Raw genomic sequence first — 24,013 nt, 5'->3', positions numbered from 1 at the left:
GCCTCTCTGTGTTTCAAGTAAGGTCTGCGGTTCTTCCCAGGTGGAGGCCAGTTAGTAACATTTCAAATGATGGCCCTGCTCTCCTTTGAATGAGACCAGGTATCTGGTGTTCTTTGGCTCTTCATTTTATTAAATCCTTTTCTTTAAAAAAATTGTGACCAGAGGGGAGAGGGGAAGGAATTTCAGGGGAATTTCAGGGGAAAAGGGGAAGGGTTTACAGGAACACGTATAAAGGACACATGGACAAAAACTAGGTGTGGGTGGAAATGGGAGGGAGGTGGGAGGCCTGGGTGGGTGGGCTGGGATGGGAGTAAAGCATAGAAAATTATACTTGAACAACAATTAAAATAAAATAAAATAAAATAAATAAAAATAAATAAAAAAAGAAAAAAATTGTGAAATAACACTCAGAAAAGTACATGAAATTAAATGTATGTATAACCATGAAGTAACCAGAATATAACCAGAAAATGCCGTTAATCCCGTGAACCACCATGTATTTCTTCCCAGTGGCGCCACTCCCCTCCCATCCCAGAGGTAACCAACATCCTGACTTTTATTTATAATTTTTCCACCTATATATGCATCTCTAAACAAAACAGTTTATTTTTACTTTTAAGTTATGAATATATAAATGAAATCATACTGCATATATTCTTTCTTTTCCTGCCTCTTTCTCTTAATAGTTTGTAAGATTCATCCAGTGGTTTACTAGAAATAATTAATTTTCGTTATTATTTGGCCACTTATTTTTACTAGGACAGTACAAGTGAGTGCTATCATCTTGTTGGTTATGAAAGGCAGGCCAATAAATATTGTGCATTCTTTGTCTTCCCTTGATGTTTAAATTCAGAAATACAGTCTAATCAGAAAACAGTCACCAGACAGAGAAATCAATAGGGTGTGCGATACTCACTAACAACATTGGCTTGTCCAGTGAATATGGTATACTGGAGCTCATAGGAAACCACACTGAATTCATCATCAGAGGTCCAGTGAACGGTGATGGTGTCATAGGAAGCCGTGCAGAGCTCTTCTCTAATTGTGGGAGGGTTGGGAGCTGTGGGCATCAAGAATGTTCATCAGTGGAGAAGCATTCAGCTCTGGGATGCATTCCATAGATGTCTGACAGTCAAAGAAGGCCTTTCTGAACAGGTCCATCAGGACTATTATCTTAGAGATGGTGACCCCAATCCAAACAACATTTGGTAGGTTTGTTATGTGTGATTTTAATCAGGACTGTGACGTCAAACTGTCCATGTGAACTTATCTCTATTTATCCTGAAAGCATGTTTAGAAAATTAAGTAAACAATACTGTCTCGCCCATGGAAAAAAAACATGTTAAACAAAAAAGTAAACAGGACTTCCAGTCAAGATGGAGGTGTAGGTAAATGCAGCTCACCTCCTCTCACAACCACATCAAAATTATAGCTAAACTACAGAACAATATCACTTAGGACTGTCAAACAATTGACCTGCATGGAAGTCTGACAACTAGGGAATTAAAGAAACCACATTCATCCAGATGGGTAGGAGGAGTAGAAGGGTGGACACATAGAGATGTGGAACAGGCTGGTCCTAAACCCACATATGGTGGAAATGTCGGGAGCGAGGGATCCTAGCCCCACACCAGACCACATAGCCCAGGGTCCCAGTGCCAGGAAGGTAAGTCGTCATAACTTTTGGCTGTAAAAACCAGTGGGGGTTGGGTCAGTGAAAGAAACTGCGGGATTCTCAGGCATCTCCTCTTGGAGGGCTCCACACACTCCCTTACTAAAACTCGCCCCCCTCAGCACCACGGAAGCACCTTGAAGGGCACCAGTGGCATACAGGGAGGAACTGAAATGTCTGGCATCATGGGGAGAGCTGGCGGACAGCTTCCTTCCAGAACCACAGATAGCAGCCATTGTTCCTTTTCTGAGCCCTCCCTCACACAGCCACAAAGTGGCGTCACCATATCTGAGTCTCCATCAACCTAGTTCACACGGAAAACCCTGCCCTGATGATTACCTAAGGCTCTGCCCCATCTGACCTACAGGCCCATCCAAGCTGGTAATAGTGGCTTTTCCATATGAAGGGCTGGGCTGAATGCAGGCTTTAGATCTTCCTAAATACACTGAAATAAGCAATAGCTCAGCCCAGACCCTGTACCTTTCATTGAGTGGCCCCAGGCCTGGCACTAGCAGCCATCTGCAGGTTGCTTTATAGCGTATGCCAAGGGGCCCCAGACAGAACACAGGTGGAGGCTGACCTTTGCCTGCATCACCCAGGAAGCCCTAGAGCCTGCACGTCCAGTGGACAGTTACAGACCGTGTTGGAGCACCACCTCCCAACCACCTCCACAAGTCACGGAGGAAGGTGATTGTTGGCCAGGGGTCAACAGATAGTCCTATCAGCTGTCTGGCCTGGGAAAATCCCTCTCATTGACCTGCTGACAGCAATCAAGACTCATCTACAAGAGGAGCGTGTACTCAGCCCACATGAAGGGTGCACCTTGAGTACCCAGCTTAGAGATACAGAAGGCTGTGCCATTGGTCCCATAGGATACCTACTATATTAGGCCACACTCTTAAGACAGAGAGTCATAGCAGCTCTACAGAAACAAACACAGGGAGGCTGCCAAAATTAGGAGATAAAGAAATATGGCCCAAATAAAAGAACAGAACAAAACTCCAGAAGAAGAACTAAACAAAAGAGAGATAAGCAATCTATCACATTCAGAGTTCAAAACATTGGTTATAAGGATGCTCAAGGAACACAGTGGGTACTTCAACAGCATAAAATAACCAATCTGGAATGAAGGAGACAGCAACTGAAATAAAGAACAATTTACAGGGAATCAACAGCAGAGTGGATGAAGCTGAGAATCAAACCAATGATTTGGAACATAAGGAAGCTAAAGACATCTAGTCAGTACAGCAAGAAAAAATAATCCAAAAAAATCGAGGATAGTGTAAGGAGCCTCTGGGACAAGTTCAAGTATTCCAACATTTGCATCATAGGGGTACCAGAAGGAGAAGAGAAAGAACAAGAAATTGGAAAACTATTTGAAAAAATAATGAAAGTAAACTTCCCTAATTTGGTGAAGGAAATAGACAAGTCCAGGAAGCAAAGAGAATTCCTAAACAAGATGGATGCAAAGAGGCCCACTCCAAGACACATCATAATTAAAATGCCAAAGGTTAAAGATAAAGAGAGGATCTTAACAGCTGCAAAAGAAAAGCAGATAGTTACTTACAAAGGAGTTCCCATCAGACTGTCAGCTCATTTCGCAAAAGAAACTTTGCAGGCTAGGAGGGATTGGCAAGAAGTATTCAAAATTATGAAAAGCAAGGGCCTACAACCTAGATTATTCTATCCAGCAAAACTATCATTTAGAATGGGAGGGCAGATCAAGTGCTTCCCAGACAAGGTAAAGCTCAAGGAGTTCATCATCATCAAGCCATTATTACATGAAATGTTAAAGAGACTTAAGAAAACAAAAAATTAAAACTATGAACATTAAAATGGCAATAAATACATAAATGTCAACAACTGACTCTAAAAACCAAACTAAGGAAACAAACAGAACAGACAGAATGACAGATATGGAGAACATTGGGATGGTAGTCAGAGGGGAGGAGGGTCTAGGGGAGAATGGGGGAAAAAGTGAAGGGATTAAGAAGTACAACTTGGTAGTTACAGAATAGCCAGGGGAAGGTTAAGAACAGTGTAGTAAATGGAATAGCCAAAGAACTTATACCCATGACCCGTGGACAGGAACAAAAGAGGGGCAATTGCCAGAGGGAGTGGGGAGTGCTGGGTGGAGGGTCGCAAAGAGGGAAAAATGGGGACAACTGTAATAGCATAATCAATACAATTTTAAAAACTAATCAAGATCAACTTTGGTAATTTCATCCACTTGGTAGGGTATGAAAAACTTTTTTGGTAAAAGGTATATGGTAAATATTTTCAAATTTGTGCCCTTTGTTGCAACACCTTAACTCTGCCTTAGCATCATGGAAACAGCCAATTTGTACTCAAATGGACATAGCCATGTTCCAGTGAAACTTTATTCACATAAACAAGTGAGGACTAGATGTGGCCTGGGAGTCAAAGCTTGTCAACCTTGGAGCCATGTGATGCCATATAATTTATTTTTTAATTTTAATAAAACAGCACTGGCCAGGAAGCTCAGTTAGTTAGAATGTTGTCCCAATGTGCCAAGGTTGTGGGTTTGGTCCCTGGTCAGGGCACATACAACAATCAACCAGTGAATGCATGGATAATCAATGTCTCTTTCTCTCCCTCTGCCTTATTCTTCTCTCTCTAAAATATCAATAAAAATTAAATTAAAAAAAAAGAAACAGAAATGAAAGAAGAATTACCTAATTTGATAAATAGACTAAACTCAGTTCCAAAGTAAACATTATGTCTAGTGTGGAAAGGGTATCTGCTAACTCTACTATTATTAGCATGTTACTATTTTTTTAATTTCATTGAATTTACTGAGGTGACATTAGTTAATAAAATTATATGGGTTTCAAGTGTACAGTTCTATAATACAGTTTTACATTTAAAATGGCACCTAATTGGAATAATAGCAGAATTTGTTATCCCATAATAAATAAGCCAAATAATTGTTTGAAGATTTTCTTTCATTAAATGTTTTGATTCCTTATAAAAAAACTTATTAGCGTGGCCCTATTTTCTTCTCACTTTTCAATTTATAGGTGGTATTTCCAATTAAGAACAAGATTAACAACCCATCATATCTAAGAAGTACATTTTCCTTCCCCAAGGAAAACATGGTTCTTTGACATTTGGTTAACTTTATCCCTGGAGAAGGCTGCTGCTTTATGTCTTAAACACATACTGGAGCAGAGAAGTCTAAATCCCCTACCGAAATAATGATTTTAAGTTGACTTCTCCTGGACTGATTTCAGTAACTGGTTTTATGAGAAAAGTCTGCGAGCAAGAGAAAGACTGGGCAGTGAGTGCTTTGCATTGGCAATAATATTTTAGATCAGGGGTTCGCAAACTACGTCTTTGGGCCAAATCTGGCCCACTGCCTGTTTTTGTAAATAAAGTTTTATTGGAACACATCCACGCCCATTCATTTATGTATTGTCCATGGCTGCTTTTGTGTAATGGCCGACTTGAGTTAGCTGTAACCACGTCTTGTACGGCCTAAAATATTTGCCATCTGGACCTTTACAGTTAACGTTTGCCGACTGTCAGTTTAGAGAATCAATCCAGGCCTTTATTGCCACTCTCTGTACCCCAGAACCTAACTTCAGATTGACAGCTGCTGGGGCGGGGGAGGAGGTTGGGGAGCTGGGTAAAAAAAAGGCGGATGGATGAAACAGATAATATATGACACACAGATACAGGCAGCAGTATGGTGACAGCCAAAGGGAAAGCGGTCAGGGGGAGGGGCAGTGGGCGAGGGGGAAATGGTGGCATGAGTGCACAGTGCAGTGTGCAGATGACGTTTTATTGAATTTTACCCTGGAACTCTGTGCGGTTTTATTCATCAACGTCATCACAATAAATCCAATAAAAATTAACCTAACTTCAAGAGGAGAAACATATCTGCATTCTACAGAGTTAGGGGCAACCTTTGCTTACACCATCACGGAGTTTGTTTGTGCTCTAAACTTTGATTAGGGTGCATGAGTTCTCAACAAATCCAAAGAGGTGGAGAAAGTTTCTGAAAATGGTACGTGTAAAACTCTGATTCTTTTAATATTGTTCACTTTGCCACCTGATGACATCCGGGACAAGTATCGCATGAAACAAATGACTTTTATGACTGCTGTATAAAGTCAATTAGCCCAGCTTTGTCTATGGGCTATTGGATGCCCACATGTGGAAGGCAGTGCATTAAGTTGTACATCACAATACGAGGGTTCTACAGAGCCCTTAAAGCGTTCTTTCTGGAATATATATTTATACACTTGTCTCCTGAAGTAAGCACATGCAAGATGTAATGTCGTGTGCAGTGACTTTGATGTGGATGGATCAGGCACAGCATTGAGAAGATGCCTTCGGCGGGGGAGCCCCAGCTGCACTGTAAAACATGCTTATTGTCTGTGTGGTTCCTATTAGTGTGGGGTCACCCTGCATGGATCAGTGAGAAATACTCGTTCTCTCAGAATCTAAATAGTTCACTGAGTGATTTCTCCAGCAACCCTCGTGAAAAGATTTTGTTCTCTCTGCACTGCAATATATGACTCAACGTAAAGAAAACTTATGTCCAAACTAGGCAAGTAGCTGTGAGACGCATGGCGGTAGCTGCAGTCATGGAGGAAACGTCACCTCTCTGGGTTATTAACTTGACGTACCACTTAGAGGCATGTCACACGGGGAAAAAAATCTTGTTTTTACAGGCAGGCAGGCTAACCCTGTTTTGATTAGAAACCCAATGGGTATGTCCTGAAAAGTCAATACCCAATTTACTGTAAATGGGAACAGGAGCGTGCTGCCAATTTCAATATTCACAGCATCAGGACCAGAAGGAGGATTTTCTTGCCTCTATCATAAACACGACACGAGGAATGGTGGGCTAATACTCCACAAACACTTCGCTTCCTGCTTACAAATGTCTGATAAACTATTTTGACTTGGCAATATCAGCCAAGCATCATATGTTATGGCCAGAATTGATGTTATGTCTAGAAATGGGCCAGACTTGTATTGGAAGTTGACAGCTAGGAAGGCATAAGAGCAGGTACCCCATATGGTCTTTAGTTTGGCATAAACAGCCATCGGGATGATATATGGTGTTCATGTTACTCGTCAGTGCAAACCACTTTCACAATTTCCCCCTTAGTTAGCACTTGGGCATTCACATAAAGACTAGAATGGGCACCAGTGAAACACTATTGCACAACTATTGAGACACGGGGAGGGTATACTCTTATCAATAAGACACCGACTTTGTGCAGAGTGGCCAGGAGCCCGGCCAAATATTTTTTTCAGTCTTTTCAGCCCTTGGGCATGACCTTGCAGGATGGATCTGACCCATAAGACACAAGTGGAAGTTTGCTAGATGGGTCTTCTGAACAAGTTTTTTGGTTTTCCTGATAAACAAAGACAAACTTGGCTGGCAGAGTTTTTATTTTTATTTTTTTGTCATCATTTCCCCTCTTCCCCTCTCTTTTTGTGTATAACTTGAATATAGTACTTGGAGGTAGAATCACCGTGCTGTAATCATGTGGCCAAAAGGCAACACAAGGAAGGTGGCAGAGCAGAAAAGGAGAAAGCCTGGGGTCCGAGGTCATCACTGAGCTGCTGCCCAGCCTTAGATCACGTGCCCGTTCTCCTGTTTCTTGACATGAACACCCCTTGACGGCTTTAGTCACTGCTAATTTGACTTGCTGTTGTTGCAACATACTCGTTGCCAACTGATATAAAAAACAACAACAAAGGAGGTTTTTAACAGGATGCCATCATGAACAACAGCTCAGTCAGAGAAATTCCCACACCTGGACTGTCGAAGACATTAGCCACAGACTACATGTGGCTCTTTAAATTTCTATTAAATTTAATACCATTAAATAACCGTAGAAACTCACTATCCACATTGCAAGTTTTCCATAGCCCCACGAGGCTAGCAGCTACCATATTGGACAGCACAAGTGCAGAATGTTTCCCATAAGGTGTTAGTAGATCACGTTAGTTTCCGTAGATCTCAGAGTTAAAAGCTTAAAAAGGATAGCATTCTCTTCAGAAATATTTGACACCAAGTTCGACTCTTTATGGTAAATGTTTTGGGAGTTGATTTCTTTCTTCTTTAACAACAGCAGTATAGGTTGAAAGAAGAAGAAGGACATAAGAAGTTTGCGGGATGGCTTGCCTCCCTTGTCAATGCAGAAAGGCTAAAAACAGCACCTCAGGTCCCTGCAAAGAAAAAACTGATCTTCTGGGGACAGTGCTCCTTGAATATAGAACTCCTTGCTTTCTATGTAGACCGTAAAAACAAACACCACCCAATGCCTCCTCTGTCCTGCTCCGCTTTCCTGCAAGCACACACTCACGGAGTTCGAGTGGAGGAGCCGATGCTGTTCTAGGTTAGGGGTGTGGTCTCTCCAGGGCTACCCGGCCTGAGCCTAGTGCACGGCTGGCTTCACTGTATCCACAGAACTTCCTGCAGTCATGCGCACCCGTGGCTTTGGCTAACACAAGCAAGGTCATCTAAACAGTCCACACTCTACCAGTGAAATGTTTTCAGTTCCCGCTTTAGAGGTTAACAGCAAAGAAAAGTTTGGAAGCATGGCTAAGAATGGGAGCAGCCTGAGGTTTTCTTTTATAATTGTTCCTTTGGTTTTTTCAGCTCGCCCCTCCCCAGTCGTACCTATCAGAAAGCTCAGGACTGAAACACGGCACCAGCAACTCAAACGTGATTTGGGGAATGTTTGCCATGGTGACCTCTGCCAAGATAAAATTCATTCTTTTACTAGAAAGAACAGAAGTCTGTGGAGTCTGTACACACCGAAGCCAGATCCTGATTCTGCCACTCCCTAGCTATCCGACCTCTGGCAAGACAGATGACCTCCATCATTTGCAAAATGAGGGTTATAATACTCCAATTTGATGTTACAAAGATTAAACAAGGTTACAGATACAAAGAACCAGAGCAAGGTGATGTTAGCATCAAAGTTAGCTATCATTTTTTTTTCTCTGCCAAGGCACTGTGTCAGATGCCTTGCTGATATGAAATGGAAAATAGCCACACTACATTGTGCATCTCTTTGATGAGCAACACGGCTATTATTTGTATTACCCACACTCTGAGAGTGACAGTGGTAGTCAGCATGCATTGAATGACTGACATTCTCTTTTTTTCCTGCATCCTCAATTAGTCTTGGACTATGTTGTTTTGGTTGGGAAAAAAAAAAAAGAGAGCACCAGAAATTGTTTCCAGGAACATTAGACTCAATTCCTAAAGCAAAAGCCTCCATCTCTGGTTTTTAGGGAATTGATTTGGTGGCAAAGTATTTGTATCATGGACTATATACAACATCAAAAGAAAAAAAAAAAACCTCACAAAGATAATACCTGTAAGGTAATCCAGACATTCAAGCAATTTCTTCTCTCGGGAAAAATCTAAGGCAAAGGTGTCAAATGTGTCGTTGAGGTTGATTTCAGGAATTAGAACCTGGGATGATGCCGTTGCCATGGAGACTCTGTAATTTAAACAAAACAACTTTTTAGAAACGTCAAGGTGGCTTTCGCTCCATGTGCACAGGAAATGAAAACAATCACGCAAAAGAAGTATCATTTAAAAATAGTGCGGTTTTTACACGTGAGCCTTAAAACGACGGCACAACACAGCAACGCAATGCAAGTGAGCTGAAGTTTAAAGACAAGGCAAAGGAACTGGAAAAACGGTACAACGGTTCCCCCCTTCCTTTTCACTCGAGAGGGTGGGAATTCCCCACGGAGGTAAGAGAATATTCATATTGCACGTTGCTGTGTATTTGACAGCCTGGCCCCATCGCATCTAACCCCAGCAAGAAGCACATAGCCGCGGGCACTTCTTCACACATCTGTCTGGGAAACTGTTCCTCCCAGACCCGACCGTGCTCCACTTCAAAGAGGAGGCTCCGCAATTTCAAACTGCATAAAAGGCAAAGTGAAGATTAAAAAAGAATGTTTCCAGATATTGGATTAGTTTAATCAATTACTAGCCCCTCTCTAAAATAAACATTAAAAAAAGGAGCTCTTGTCTGGGCTCATTTTTATTCTCCTTGTATTCGTTTTCTTGTGCCATATTCCCAGCAGATGGCATGGAAAATATTTATGAGCTTTCTCACAGATTCCCCCCATGGACGTACGGTTTCTCCTTTTCATTTAGGGTTGCTGGTTATACTTCTCATTTACAAACCATAAGGCAAGGTATTGGTAAGTATCAATCTTCTGCTATGGACTCTCAAGTTGATTAGTCAGAACATTTTGACTAATTAAAACATGCAAGTGATTCTCTTAAAAACAAGAAAATTGTGGCATGGTATAAACCACTTATAAGTATGTCAAAGGGTACCAAACTCATAATCTTGTGATGTTGGCATTTTGTTAAGTTTGGTAAACACCACCAAGTACTGACTATGTGTAGTAGGATATTAGGTAGGGTGCCAGGAATTTTTGAGCAAAAAAACAATGTTGAAATGATTTAGCTCTAAATCTAGTTACCAATTTTCTAATTAAGGGCATTGACACTCATTTATACAAGGCCACAAAAATACCTGGCAGAGGCCAGGAGGAGAATTCCAGCCCTGTACTCTTCCATTTAATCTAGAAAAAGGTCAGTCTGGATACCCCAGAAGATATATCTCCTTGTACATTTCCTAATGGCTCTTACAGCTTTGGATTTTATAAAGTCAACACATCTTGGCTATAACAATTACACTTGTGAGTACACCCATGCAACAGAATATGATTCATCCACGAAAAAGAATGAAGTCCGGCCCTGACTGGCATGGCTCAGTGGACTGAGTGCCAGCCTGTGAACCAAAGGGCCACTGGTTTGATTCTTAGCCTAGGGCGCATGCCTGGGTTGTGGGCCAGGTCCCCAGTTGGGGGCGTGTGAGAGGCAACCACACATTGCTGTTTCTCTCCCTGTCCTACTCTCTTCCTTCCCATCTCTCTAAAAATACAATTTTTAAAAAAGCTTTAAAAAAAGAAATGAAGTACTGAGACATGCTACAATGCGGATGAACCTTGGAAACATACTAAGTGAAAGAAAGAGGCCAAACACAAGGGGTCACATGATCCATTTGGATGAAATATCCAGAAAAAGCAACCTCATAGAAATAAAGAGCAGGTTGGTGGCTGCCAGGGGCTGGGGTTAGGAGGCGCTGTAGAGTGACTGTTCATAGGTGTGGGGTGGTGAACATATTTTGGAATGTTAATGTACTAAATGCCACTGAAGTGTACATATTAAAATGGTTAATTTTGCTAGGTGACTTTCACCTCAGTAAAAACTTACACCTATGAAATGCTCAAAATCCTTACAAATCAAGTTCCTCTAACTACATTCTATATGCAATTTAAAAGTTTCTGAGCCCTGGCTGGCGTAGCTCAGTGGACTGAGCGCGGGCTGCTAACCAAAGTGTCGCAGGTTCGATTCCCAGTCAGGGCACATGCCTGGGTTGCAGGCCACGGCCCCCAGCAACCGCACATTGATGTTCCTCTCTCTCTCTCTCTCCCTCCCTTCCCTCTCTAAAAATAAATAAATAAAATCTTTAAAAAAAGTTTCTATAATTTCTGGAGCAGTTTCAGTGCTGCAATGGGAGAGAAGTAGAGAAAAAAAATTAACAATGGAATAGACATTGGGACCCAAAAGAAAAGCTTCAAGTGTTTGGATAAGAGTAGATAATCTAAACTTACCACCTGACCCTTTCACCAAGCAGCAGTGAATACCAGAGTTTTGATTTTGTTTGCTAAATATTGCACCAAAGGGAACTGGGCTAATTATTGTGACTAATGACTATTAACTTGAACTAATGGATAAAGGTATGGTTGTTAGGTGTTTTTTTTTCATAGATGGTCAAACTGTATTTAAAAATGCTTTCCTTATGACCCCCCCATGAACAGAAAACCTCCTAAAATTCAAAGAGATCCTAGGGTTGTTCAACAAAGATTCAACAAATACCAAGCCCTTCAAGTATGCCATCTACTGAAGAGTCCAAAATATCTGCAACAGCGCAGGAAAGTTAAAAGAAATCCTATACACCTGAAATTAATATAAAATAATATTGAATGTAGCCCTGGCTGGTGTTGCTCAGTGGATTGATCATGGGCGGCGAACCAAACCATCGCAGGTTCGATTCCCAGTCAGGGCACATGCCTGGGTTGCAGGCCACAGCCCCCAGCAACTGCACATGGATGTTTCTCTCTCTCTTTCTCCCTCCTGTCCCTCTCTAAAAATAAATAAATAAAAAATCTTAAAAAAAAGAGTAAAAAAAATGCTTCCCATTTTGATGGTGGGAACTTTGGGGAGTGGGAATGAAAAGGATGAAAGATCCTAAGCCTGGGAGGCAGAGACTGGCAGCAAGACCCTTTGGAGATTACTGCAGCTCTTAACACCAACACGTTTTTTTTTGATGGAAGGAAAGACATTTATATTTGGCTACAATTTCAAATTCTCAATGGGAATGACAGGCAAGGGGAGAGCTGCCAAATTCAACATTTTAGGCCATGTTTTTATTTCCCAAATCCTTGCAGCCCATCTTCTGGTCTTTTAGATAGGTTGCCAAAATCCACCTGGGCCATCAGTGTATGCCACTTTCTCAATGCCTTGCTTTTACACTCATGTCTGTGTATGTGTGTGTGCACGCGCGTGCGTGCACGCATGCTGTGGGTATGTGTGTTAAACTCTTAACATATTGGGGCAAATAAGGGCATTGTGCCACAGTTTGAGGCTTAAGAGGCTGAGCTGCACATTACTCCCTATTCCTATGTCCATTTCGATGCCCCTAATTTCCAAGACACTTGGCTGCTAGCAGCCACATGGGGCTACTTTTCCAGAAGGTGGATATGTCTAGAGCTACACTGCTCACAGGGTTTCTGCAAAATAGCAAATGCCAGGGAAGATGCTCTGCCCTTCCCATCTAATATGCACTCCCCACCCTGTGCCCAGCCCCTGACAATGGCACTTAACTGGGTCTCTCTGGGGGGGGGGGGTCTTCGATGCACATCAGCATGGTAACCTGGTAAGGTCCCACAGAAACAAAACTTGGCTTATTTTGGTCAGCTCAGGATTTCCCAAATGCATTTGGCTTAGGAACCTTGTTGTTTTACTACTAATCAACACGTTGCAGAAGACACTTCAAAAACCATTCATAAGATGCACTCTGATTCTTAGCATCAAGTGACATCTCCCCAGAGCTGACAACTGGGGTTCCTGGCTTTGTATTCTGGAAGTATGATGGATCCTTGAACTCACACAGGTCATCTTGTGGAGTTTGAGACCCTCCTAGAAGCTCTGAAATGTGGATACTGTCCAGAGGGAATTTCCTTTTTTTTAAAAAAAGATTTTATTTATTTATATTTAGAGAGAAGGGAAGAGAGAGAGAAAGAGGGAGAAACATCAGTGTGTGGTTGTCTCTCATGCACCCCCCCAACTGGGGACCTGGCCTATAACCCAGGCACGTGCCCTGACTGGGAATCAAACCAGGGACCTTTTGATTCCCAGGCCGGCACTCAATCCACTGAACCACACCAGCCAGGGTGGAATTTTCTTTTTCACCATCCTCTTGATGCACACAACTTGCTATTCAAAGTGATTTCAATTTCATATTTCTCATAAATAGTAGACCAATTTTCTTATGCTTAGATTGAGTGAAGAGTTTTGCTTATTTAATGTAATTTTATAAAAATGTACACATTGTACAATAATACCCACATATTAGTGTACCTTGAGAGTATAGTATGTGATACAATCCTCTGGCACCCATACAGTGCGTGGGAAGGAAAAGAATCAGCAATTGCCGTATGTTCATCTTGTGACAAGAGCTGGGTTAATATTTTTACTACATTATTTCATTTTATCCTTCCAACAAGCATGTTAGGTGGGAATAATCAACTCTGCTTTATGGGTTGTTCACTCATTCATTCATGCCAGACAGTTGGCTATGTGCTGGGGCTCCAGCGTGAGAACGATATGGCTACAGATCCCGCCCACTGGGAACTTAAGAGCAGAAGTACTCACAAGTGTTCAGGAGCAGCCTGATGCTATCTATAACCACCACTAAGCAACAGCACAGAGCCAAGCCCTTGGTTCGAAAGCACATGCATCTCTTACAATGTAAAGCTTGAGACCTTCTCTCCCTTGGGGTTTTTTTTTTATGTTTCTGAATTGAAAATCTTTCACAGCTTGTAGGTGAATCTAGCCTAAGTGATTTCACAATGAAAAAAAATGGCATCTAAGTCTGACTTTAGGAAGGCCTGCAGCATTGCAAGTTTTTGTCGGGGCTTTCCACCCTTCAACAAAAAGATAAAGATGATTCAGGACTACACAGGCACCAGTGCCCAAGGCAGACACAATATGAAGCAGAGAACCAAGAAGTCACATCCTAGAGAAGAATATTAAGTGATGAGGGACAGAGGTAGGTAGACAGAGACCAGCAATGAAATCAAGACGTACAGGGAAGGACTGTACTGATGTACTGAAACGTGAAAACATAAATCCAACAAACATTATGGAATATCTGTGATACTCACGGCCTGTTCTTACTTAAGAGTCCTCAGCAATGTTATCACAACTACTGATAGAGATAGCTATTACGAGCCCTATTTTCTAAGTAGAAAATAACTCATGAATAAATCCAAAGAATTACAGTTATGCAGTAGTAGCAGTGCTGGTATTTGAACCCAAGTTTCCCGACTCCTAGTCTAAGCCCAGTGCCCTTGACTGCGTTTCAGTTGGTGAAAAAAAAGAAAGGCTCAGGAATTGACCAAAAGGAGAGAGAGATTGAGAGAGAGAGAGAGAGAGAGAGAGAGAGAGAGAGAGAGAGAGAGGGAGAGGGAGAGGGAGAGGGAGAGGGAGAGGGAGAGGGAGAGGGAGAGGGAGAGGGAGAGGGAGAGGGAGAGGGAGAGGGAGAGGGAGAGGGAGAGGGAGAGAGGGAGGGAGGGAGGGAGGGAGGGAGGGAGGGAGGGAGGGGATGCCTAGCACATTTTTACAGGCACTATGTATTCAAACTTGATGGTGGTTTAGCCTTCCTATAAGCAGTAGGCCAACTTTCTTATGCCTGGATTTAGTGAATAGTTTTGCTTACTTAACATAATTTTATACAAGTCTACATACAACTGCACCAAGAAGTATATATTAGTGAGGCTCGGGAATATGGTATATTATACAACTCAGTTGTAGAAAGAGACATCAGTCGTGTTTCTGTTCTCGATGAAGGGACTTATTACAGGCGGAGTTGAATGGGGCAAGATATGGCTTGCTATCTGCGAGGGAGATCACGTGTGGGCGTTCATGCGCTTCTGTTGTACTGCAAATGCAGGTCTTCTTTCAGAATGTTTTGTATTAACTATTAGGGGGTCACATTCTCTCTCCTCACTAGGTGAGATTTTTTTCATTATACTTGATCTCATTTTTAGGGCTTGCTGAGACATGCAGCCCATAGTAGCCACCTCATTTGAATATCTCACAATTTTTAGCTGGAGAAAAGTACTTTGGATCCCAGTTGGAAACTATAATGTATGTATAACTGTCTAGTAGAGTGTCCTGGGTACACAGGAGTACTAGTGCTATTTGCAAAGTTTAATTTTCAGACGAGTATAAAGGAATTGGATACAGTCCAGATGACAGTAGCAGAGACAATTAAACACTTGGAAGCTAGGAGTCACGAGGAAAGAAACTGACTTCTCTCAGAGAAGGGAAGAGATCACTAAGGATATAAATGGGATGATAATCAGCTCTTATCCATGTGCTTTGGAAGAGATAAGTATCTAACCAGCCACAGGAGGACATTTTCTCAACTATAAGAAATAACACAGTTGGATACCAGATCAGACTTGTAAAAATACTGTGCATTACTCTCAATGAAGGAATAGTGAAAATGAAAATATCCATGCCTACCTCTATGCGATATTTTGTGAATTAGGGCACAGTGTCCAACATAAGCAAGCACTTAATAAATGTTAGTTTTCTTTCTCCTTCCTTGAAGAAATTCAAGTCCTAAGATGGTGAATATTTTTTTTCCCCTAGGCCAGGGTTTGGCAGAGTACAGCCTGTGGGCCAAATCTAGCCTGCTGCCCGTTTTTGTAGGTTTACTGGAACGCAGCCACGCCTGTTCATTTCCGTATTATCTGCAAAGACCGTTGTAGAGCTACAATGACAGAGTTGAATAGTTGTAACCAAGACCTAAGCTTAGCATCGCTGAAAGTACTCACTCTTCGGTCCTTTAGAGAAAAAGTTGGCGGACTCCTGCTCTAGGAGAAAGACCAGCATGAATGAGCTATCTGGGGTCTTCTAGTGATAGGCTTCTATTATTGCTTTGTTTCAGTTGACTGAAAATTAGGATGAATAAGAAGTCAACGCCATTGACATTGATTGGAGAGCTGACTCAGGTAGTGTTAGGTGCTTTTCTTTGGCTTCACTAGAGTTGCTATAGGTGTTCTCATCAGTGAGGGCCTGGAATTTTTATGCTAGTGAGGTATGTGTACTGACCCTGCCGGTTTTACTGCTGAACTAAACATTCGCATAATGTCATTTCTATGTTCCCTATACTGGAGTAAAGGGTATTTTAAAAGCAACAGGTATGAGGTTGACAGTTTGATCCCTTTTTTCTCTCCTGTGAGTTGGTCTTGACCTTTTCAGGAGAGGCGAAGCTTCTCGACCAAATAAAAACAAGCCAAACAGAAAACAACAGCTGGACCATTTTTCTTGAGTAGATGAGCCCTAAGATGGAAGAAAAGATGTCCTTTTATGTTTTCGCCTTCTTTCTGATTCTTTACTAGTAAGGGTACGATAAGGTCAGGTCCGAGAGTTACAATACATGTTGTTTTTGTGCCATCATAAGCTCCCTCCACCCCGCCCCAAAGCAGGCAGATTTTTTTCTTTCTAACTGGTGGAGTCTTGTCTCAAAGGCCTTGAACTCCAGGCTGCTACAGAAAAGGCTTTGACATGTCAAAGGGAAGCATCTTCAGCTGGAACAAAGCAACCCAAAGTGCCTGCCTTGTGTGGTACTCGGCCTTGAAAATGAAAACAAAAGCAAGGAGAGGGCGAGGCCAACCAATCACACCCCAGACACAGAAGCCCGGCACTGAGAATTTCCCAGCAGCCCCCGCACTCACCTCTCAGTGATATTCTTAGCAGTCTGTAGGAAGCGTGCGTGATCACTCTCCTTTAGCGAGTGTTCCGCCTGGGAGATGAGGGATGCTGACCGCTCAATGCACTGTTTGCAGTTTGCAATCTGCTGAGCCAGCTTTCGAAGCCTCATCACCTTCAACAAAAGCATGGAGAGGGTTACACGGGTGTCCTTGGGTGGTGAAAATGCACTGGGCTGAACCCTGGTGATGTGTGCATGTTGCTGGATGTAAGTTGCCCTTCAATGCAAGTTCAAAGAGTAGGCATGGAGAGATACTGAAATGTGGCATTGTTAGGGGACTCTTGTCTTAGCTATTTTTATCTCCTTGGAGAAGTGTCACTGATTCGTTTTATGAGGAAACACTGAATTGCAAATGGCTTTCCTGTTGATGGGGACAAAAGGTGTTGTTCAGAGGTAAGTTACAGAGGGTCACCAGACCTTTCCCCCTGACAATTACACACATCTAATGCGGGATCGTAGAGAACCCTGGGGCATTCATTTATCTCAAGTGTTTCAGCTGTACCATCAAGAACATAACACATCTCCACAGGCACAAATGTGTGGCTTCAGTGCAGCCATGTTCTAAAAGGTTCTTCACAATCTATGTTGTAAAATTGTGATACAAAAACATTAGGTACTGCTATTTCCCCACCCTATCTACAAGTCACGTGTTCAGTTAACAGAAAGGGAGCATTTTTCCATTGATTAATATTTTTCCTGTTGAGCAGATGAGAGAAAGCCAAAAACAGCACAGCTGGGCCGTTTCCCCTCGCTGGGAACGTCATTTCCAGGCGCTTTGTGCTTGCTTGATAACTAAGAACTATTTTGATAAGCATTTCCCCAGTCGGGATAAAAATGCATGTTTGGTTCCAACCTCCACTCCAATTCCTGGTTCTGTCTTACTCAGAAACGACCCTCAAACGTAATTGACCATAACCTCTGAGGCGGGCCCAGATAAGTCCAAGGTAACCCACTTGACCACTCGCTCTGGCGTTTGAAATGTGCTGTGAGATGAAGTCCTCTGGCCAGGAGCCAAGATAAAATTAGACTGCTAATTGGAATCGCCGTGTGCCCAGTGCCCCCCCCCATCTACACAGCCCGGGACAGGTCTTGGCCAGCTTTATGATCATTCCGGAATGGAAAACAGCCCTGGGTGAAAGGGTAGGGAGGAGGCCAGTTCATCTGTCTTCCAGACAAGGAGGGCTCGGGCTCCCTCCAGAATTCCTGCTAACTCCAAGAAATTCCTTCTTTCTCCAAGTCATCATTATCATCCTCAGGCAACTCTAATCGAAGAAAAGGAAGGAAGGAGATGTCAGAGGCTTCTTGAGGCCTCAGAGGAACATTGGATTCCAGCTCTGTCATGTTGCGGAAAACAAAGGAAATGAATGCTGAATAGAGAGGTAGCAGCCACAGATTTCAGGCACCAGTGAGGGAAGTTCTTGCAAGTACAGATTTAAGGGAAGTGTCAAAACTTCGGGGCAAACAGTATGTGATTTAAGCCTGATAAAAGGCGTAACGCATTACAATTATAGTGGCCATCTGTAGCAGATGAACTGTATTCATTAGTTTAATAAAATACAATAATACTTATTTTACACCAAATAAGATTTTGCTTCTAACATCATTCTATCTAGAGTACATTTCAAGGTATGAGAACATATCCATAAGAAATTGTCAAAGGAAGGAAAAATAACTTCAAGCCTTTAGAACGAACCAAGTCAATGGAATATGTAATTATACAACATGAAGAATGCTTTCAATTGCAAGGCAGAATTGAAGATGTTTAATACAATTCTAACAAGAGAAAAATAAGGTCAAAATATTCCATTAGAATATCTTTATGTCAATCACTTATCCTTTCGGCATGCCTATTAGTGATGGCAGAGATTACAAATGAAACAATGCCTGAACTCCATTTCTTGTTTATTTTCTTCAGTCATGACACTGGAAATTAAAAGTGACATAAGTGGAAAAGAAAAAAAGCCCTAAATCATGCATAAATTGAAGCAAGCCAAAATGAGAGCCTCCTTGAAAAATGTGGAATACTTTACAGAAAACAATTGTTGGCAGAATTTTAATTTTACTTCAGTGTACAATTCCATCTAATAGACTGGACTGGGGCTTTTCAAACCAGCGTGCACAAGAATCAACTGGAGATTTTTTTTTTTTAAAGAAAAACAAGTTGTTTGGAGTCAGTCTACAATACCCTACGGTAAGGAGCTACAATTCGCAGAGCAGCAGGAATCAGCATTTTCACAAGTAATCAATGTTTTTTGACCTATAGGTGATGAATCATTAGTGTGCTCAGGACTAGCACTTTGAAAAACTAAGCAGGAGAGGAGAAAGGAGGAGAAAGAAAGTAGCAGAGTTCATTCCTGTTATAAAGGGCAAGTTATGTTTTATAAAGCTTTTCCATGAGTGTGTGTCTGTGCTGAATTGGATGTCATATGTATTTCTTCTTATAGGTTTCATTTAAAAAAAAAAAGAAAAGAGAAAACCACTGCTCTAAGTTCACAAGCTATGGTCTATGGGTTCTATCCAGCATGAACCCTGTTTGTATAAAGTTTTATTGGCACACTGCCACATTCATTCATTTATGAATCATCTATGGCTGACTCCACACTACAATTTTGGGCAGAGGTGAGCTCTTGCAACAAAGACCATATGGCGAAGTCTAATATGTTTATTATATGGCCTGGACCTTTACAAAAAAAGTTTGCTGACTTAAATGACTCTGATCAAATGGCACTGATCTGAATCATACTCTGAAACAATATCCTACATAGTAGTGCACTTCAGTATTAGACACTGAGCAGTTAGCAAAATACTAATTTCTTCATTAGAAAATACTTTTTTAATGTATTACTTGAAAAATCTGACAAGATGAAATTTGATTTTTGAAATAGAAGTAACTTGATCCTAATACATAAGGAGATTCTCTGTATGCAGGTGTTACTCCTGTGGGGGAAATTTTTCCAAGTCGGCACTGCTTTTTTCTCCTTTGGGAAGTGTGATTGACACACTGTGATTTTTAGAATTCATTCCATATTCATCATGGAAATATTCTGTCTGTTGGAATGTCCTTTTAGTGGAGACGTAGACCTATTTATGTCATTTTATTGCTTGCTTATTATACCTTACATATGCTTTTAAAAGTAGCTCTTTATTTTTCCTTAAATGTATTTTAAATACATATATATGATTCCCATTCCAAAATTGCCATGTCCAAATAATTGATCTTCAATTAACATAAGTATCTGAACTGACAATGAGGCCTGTACTGAGCATTTCTATAAGGCTATAGAAAAGCCTGAACACTTAGTCCAAGTTAAATGGCGGAGATTTAGAGTACATAAAAGCAGTGGAAAGAAGGACCCTTTTTCTTTTTAGCCCTGGCCTTCTACCATAGATCTGTGTCTGAACATAAAATGCATCATTGACTTAATCTGGAATGTTCCATAAGCATTTCATGTGTTGACACGAAATTTATCCTCTACCACTGAAGAAATAAGACAATTCTTTCCCAGGGTGTCTCATGGCTTGAGACTCTGCAGTTCATGTTAAGTATAAAGGCTATTTATTCCAAAGAATGCACAGTGTTCTGAAAGCAGGAATGACCAGTATGTACTGACGTGTAACAACACTGCCTGCTTGGCAACCTCCCCAGTGAGGGGATTTGTGGTGAGCTTGTTCCCACCAGGTCTAACAGCCTTGTGATTGGCACCAGACAGGATGGAAGTGCTCACAAAGTAGATGAAGTTAACCTTTGTGGTCTCTATGATGCTGCCAGTTCTTCCTCCAGCTCTCCAATTCCAAGTGCTAGTCAGAGGGCCCTTCTCTAGATTCAGTGCCCTCAGCCTGTCCAGCCGCCAACCTGGGCATCCTCACTGGGCACCAAATCATACTGGCCCCCTCTGCTCAGCACCTCGCATTTCCAGGGTGTTGGTGCCTCTGCTCTTCTTCTTCAAAATGTATAACTGACACCACATGCTCTGGCCAGGGACTCAGTCACTGTGAATTCCAGGGTTTGGGACCAACTACTCCTTGGTCATGTGCCAAACAGTAACTCAAGAGAAAGCTAAAAGGACCCTGATCTTTTCTAAGTAATGTTTGCTTTCTAATATTGCCTTCTGAGATAATATCCCTGAGCAAATACGCTTTTTAAAAAGTGATATAGTTCAAACAGGCAATTTAAAAAGTAATATGATCAACTTCTCTGTACACAGTACCAGCTTTACTAAACCTCAATATTTTCATCATATTAGTGTCAGATTTTTCAAAATGAAGTAAAAAATATTGATGGCATTTAAGCCTTTGTGTGTCCCTCCAGAAGAAAATACTCTCTTAAATTAAGGGTTGAATGAGACTACCATCAAACTAAAAAGCTTCTGCACAGCAAAAGAAACCATAAATAAAACCAAAAGGCAACCAACTAAGTAGAAATTTGTAAATGATACCTTCAAATAATGGGCTAATATCCAAAATATATAGAGAACTCACACAACTCAAAAACAACAACAAAACAAATAATCTGGTTAAGAAATGAGCAGAGAACCTAAATAGACACTTTTCCAAGGAAAACATACATATGGCAAACAGACACATGAAAAGGTGCTCAACATCACTAGTTATAAGGGCAATGTAAATCAAAACCACAATGAGATAATACCTCACACATATTAGAATGACTATTATCAAGAAGACAAGGAGTAACAAGTGCTGGAGAGGATGTGGAGAAAAGGGAACCATAGCACTCTGTTGGTGAGAATGTAAATTGATGCAGCCACTATGGAAAACAGTATGGAAACTCCTCAAAAAACTAAGACTACAACTACCATACAGTCTAGCAATGCCTCTTTTGGGTATCTACTCCCCAAATTTGAAAACACTTATTTGAAAGATGTATGTACCCCTATATTCAATGCAGTATTGCTCACAATAGTCAAGACATGGAAACAACCCAAGTGTCCCTTAAAACATTATTGGATACAAATGTGATACATATATACAATGGAATATTACTCAGCCACAAGAAAGATGAAATATTGCCATTTGCAATGGATCTTGAGAGTATTATGCTAAGTAAAATAAGTCAGATGGAAAAAGATAAGAACCTTATGATTTCACTAATATGTGGGGTATAAAATGGAAAGCAACAAATGAATAAACAAAACAAACAAAAGAAAAAATTCACAGATGCAGACAACAGAATGGTGGTTACCAGAGGGGAAGAAGAGTGGGGGAGTATGAAGAGAGCAAAGGGGGTCAAATACAAGATGACGGAAGAAGACAATCATCAAGTATTGAGGCCACAGAGTCATATTATAAAGTTGTACACCTAAAATTTAGGTTATGAACCAATGTTACCCTAATAAATTTAACAAAAAAGAACCAAAACACTAAGTATATATCACCTTACATGACAAAAGGGACTTTGTAGGTGTTATTAAGTTAAGGATCTGGAGATGGGAGATATTATCCTGGATCATCTGAGTGATCCCAATAGACTTATAAAAGAGAATCAGGAGAATCTGTGCTAGAGAACAAGATCTGAGGATAGAAGCAAAGGATAGAATGATATAATGAAGAAACCATGAACCAAGAAATATGCATGGCCTCTAAAAGCAGGAAAAGGCAAGAAATGGGTTCTGCAGTAGAACCTCCAGAAAGAAACAGCACTGCCAAAGTCTTGACTTGGGCCCAGTGAGACTGCTTTTAGACTTCTGACCTCTAGAAGGACAAGTAATAAATCTTTGTTGTTCTAAGCCATTAAGTTTGTGGTAATCTGTTACAGCAGCAATAAGAAACTAACACAGGCACTGAGAGCTGATCCCTGTATGCAACCATGCAGAAGCCACCAATTACCCTCTGTATGCATATTAACAATTAATCACAGCTGTATTTCAAGCAGTCATGTGTCTGAGGTATGTCAGGTATTAACAGACATACATGTGTAGTGCATGGTGATGGAAGAGAAAATATATCCTGTAAGGATTCTGGGCTGATACTCAGTGCTCTTCTAAGCTGTACATTTTGTATGTGGGGAAAAGTAGTTTCTTAACTCTCTGAGTCAGTCCTTGGCCAGGGAATAATTTCATATTAATTTGTAAATTCATAGTAACAGCTTCAACAACTATATAATTTGATTTTACTTTAACTCTTCTGATCACTATCACAATGTACATGTATAAATGTTTTTCAATCTACATAGGAAAAATAATTTAAACATTATACAGGGACTTCCTGCCAAGATGGAGGCATAGGCAGACACACTGTGCCTCTTCACACAACCAAGATAGGGACAACAACAATTTAGAAACAGAATAACAACCAGAACTTACACAAAATTGATCTGAATGGAAGTCAGACAACCAAGAAGTTAAAATAGACCCGTTCATCCAGACTGGTAGCAGGGGCGGAGTCAGCAGCCAGGCATGGGTCGCCGTGCAGAGAGCAAAGAGTGTTGGGACTGGGCATATAAGGCATCTGGGGCTCGCAAGACCGCAGCGGGTGGACCCTGAGCATGCAAGCGGCAGCTGGCAGACCCTGGCGGAGGGGTGGCAATCGGCAGACCCAGAGAGGTGGCAAGTGTGAAGCAAGGGACTGCGAGCAACCCAGGATCCCAGCACCGGGAAATAGAGCCTGGGGCACTGATTAAAAACACCTGTGGGGGTTGAGGCACGTGGAGAGACTCCCAGCCTCACAGAAAAGTTTGTTGGAAAGTCCTATGGGGTGCACAAGCCCACCCACATGGGAACTGGCACCAAAGGGGCCCAGTTTGCTCGGGGGAAGCAGCGGAAGGGACTGAGGTCCAGCAGAGAGCAGAGCAAGCACAACGGTTTCCTCCTGAACTCCACCCCCACATACAATGTCACAACCCAGCAACTGGGGTGCCCCGCCCTGGTGAACACCTAAGGCTCTGCCCCTCATACATAACAGGCACCACCAGACCAAACGGGGGAAAAAAAGATAGCTCAAACAGAATTAAAAGCCCCGCAACCAGTTCTTTTAAGCGACCGAGAGATAGCCAACCTATAAGATGAACAGTTCAAAGCACTGGTGATCAGGATGCTCACAGAATTGGTTGATTTCGGTCACAAATTAGATGAAAAAATGAAGGCTACAATAAGTGGAATGAAGAAAAATGCACAGGAAACCAATAGTGATGGAAAGAAAGCTGGGTCTCACATCAATGGAGTGGACCAGA

The 24,013-nt window shown here is 41.6% G+C and overlaps 1 protein-coding gene across 6 annotated transcripts in view; it reads right to left on the bottom strand.

The window, feature by feature from the left end:
* Positions 1-24,013, bottom strand: part of MID1 (midline 1) — a 395,135-nt gene that overhangs the window by 16,154 nt on the left and 354,968 nt on the right. For all 6 annotated transcript variants that reach the window (XM_045855996.1, XM_045855995.1, XM_045855997.1 and 3 more), the window contains exons 5-7: positions 16,793-16,941; positions 9,044-9,171; positions 917-1,060 (exon numbers count right to left, since the gene is read on the bottom strand). In XM_045855996.1, the coding sequence (XP_045711952.1) occupies positions 917-1,060; positions 9,044-9,171; positions 16,793-16,941 (421 nt within the window). The remainder of the gene's footprint in view (positions 1-916; positions 1,061-9,043; positions 9,172-16,792; positions 16,942-24,013) is intronic.

The sequence above is a fragment of the Phyllostomus hastatus genome, unplaced genomic scaffold, assembly GCF_019186645.2.
Source record: "Phyllostomus hastatus isolate PE091 unplaced genomic scaffold, TTU_PhHast_1.1 phas_scaffold_12, whole genome shotgun sequence".
Classification (NCBI taxonomy): domain Eukaryota; kingdom Metazoa; phylum Chordata; class Mammalia; order Chiroptera; family Phyllostomidae; genus Phyllostomus; species Phyllostomus hastatus.
This window is presented reverse-complemented; position numbering and strand designations above follow the sequence as displayed.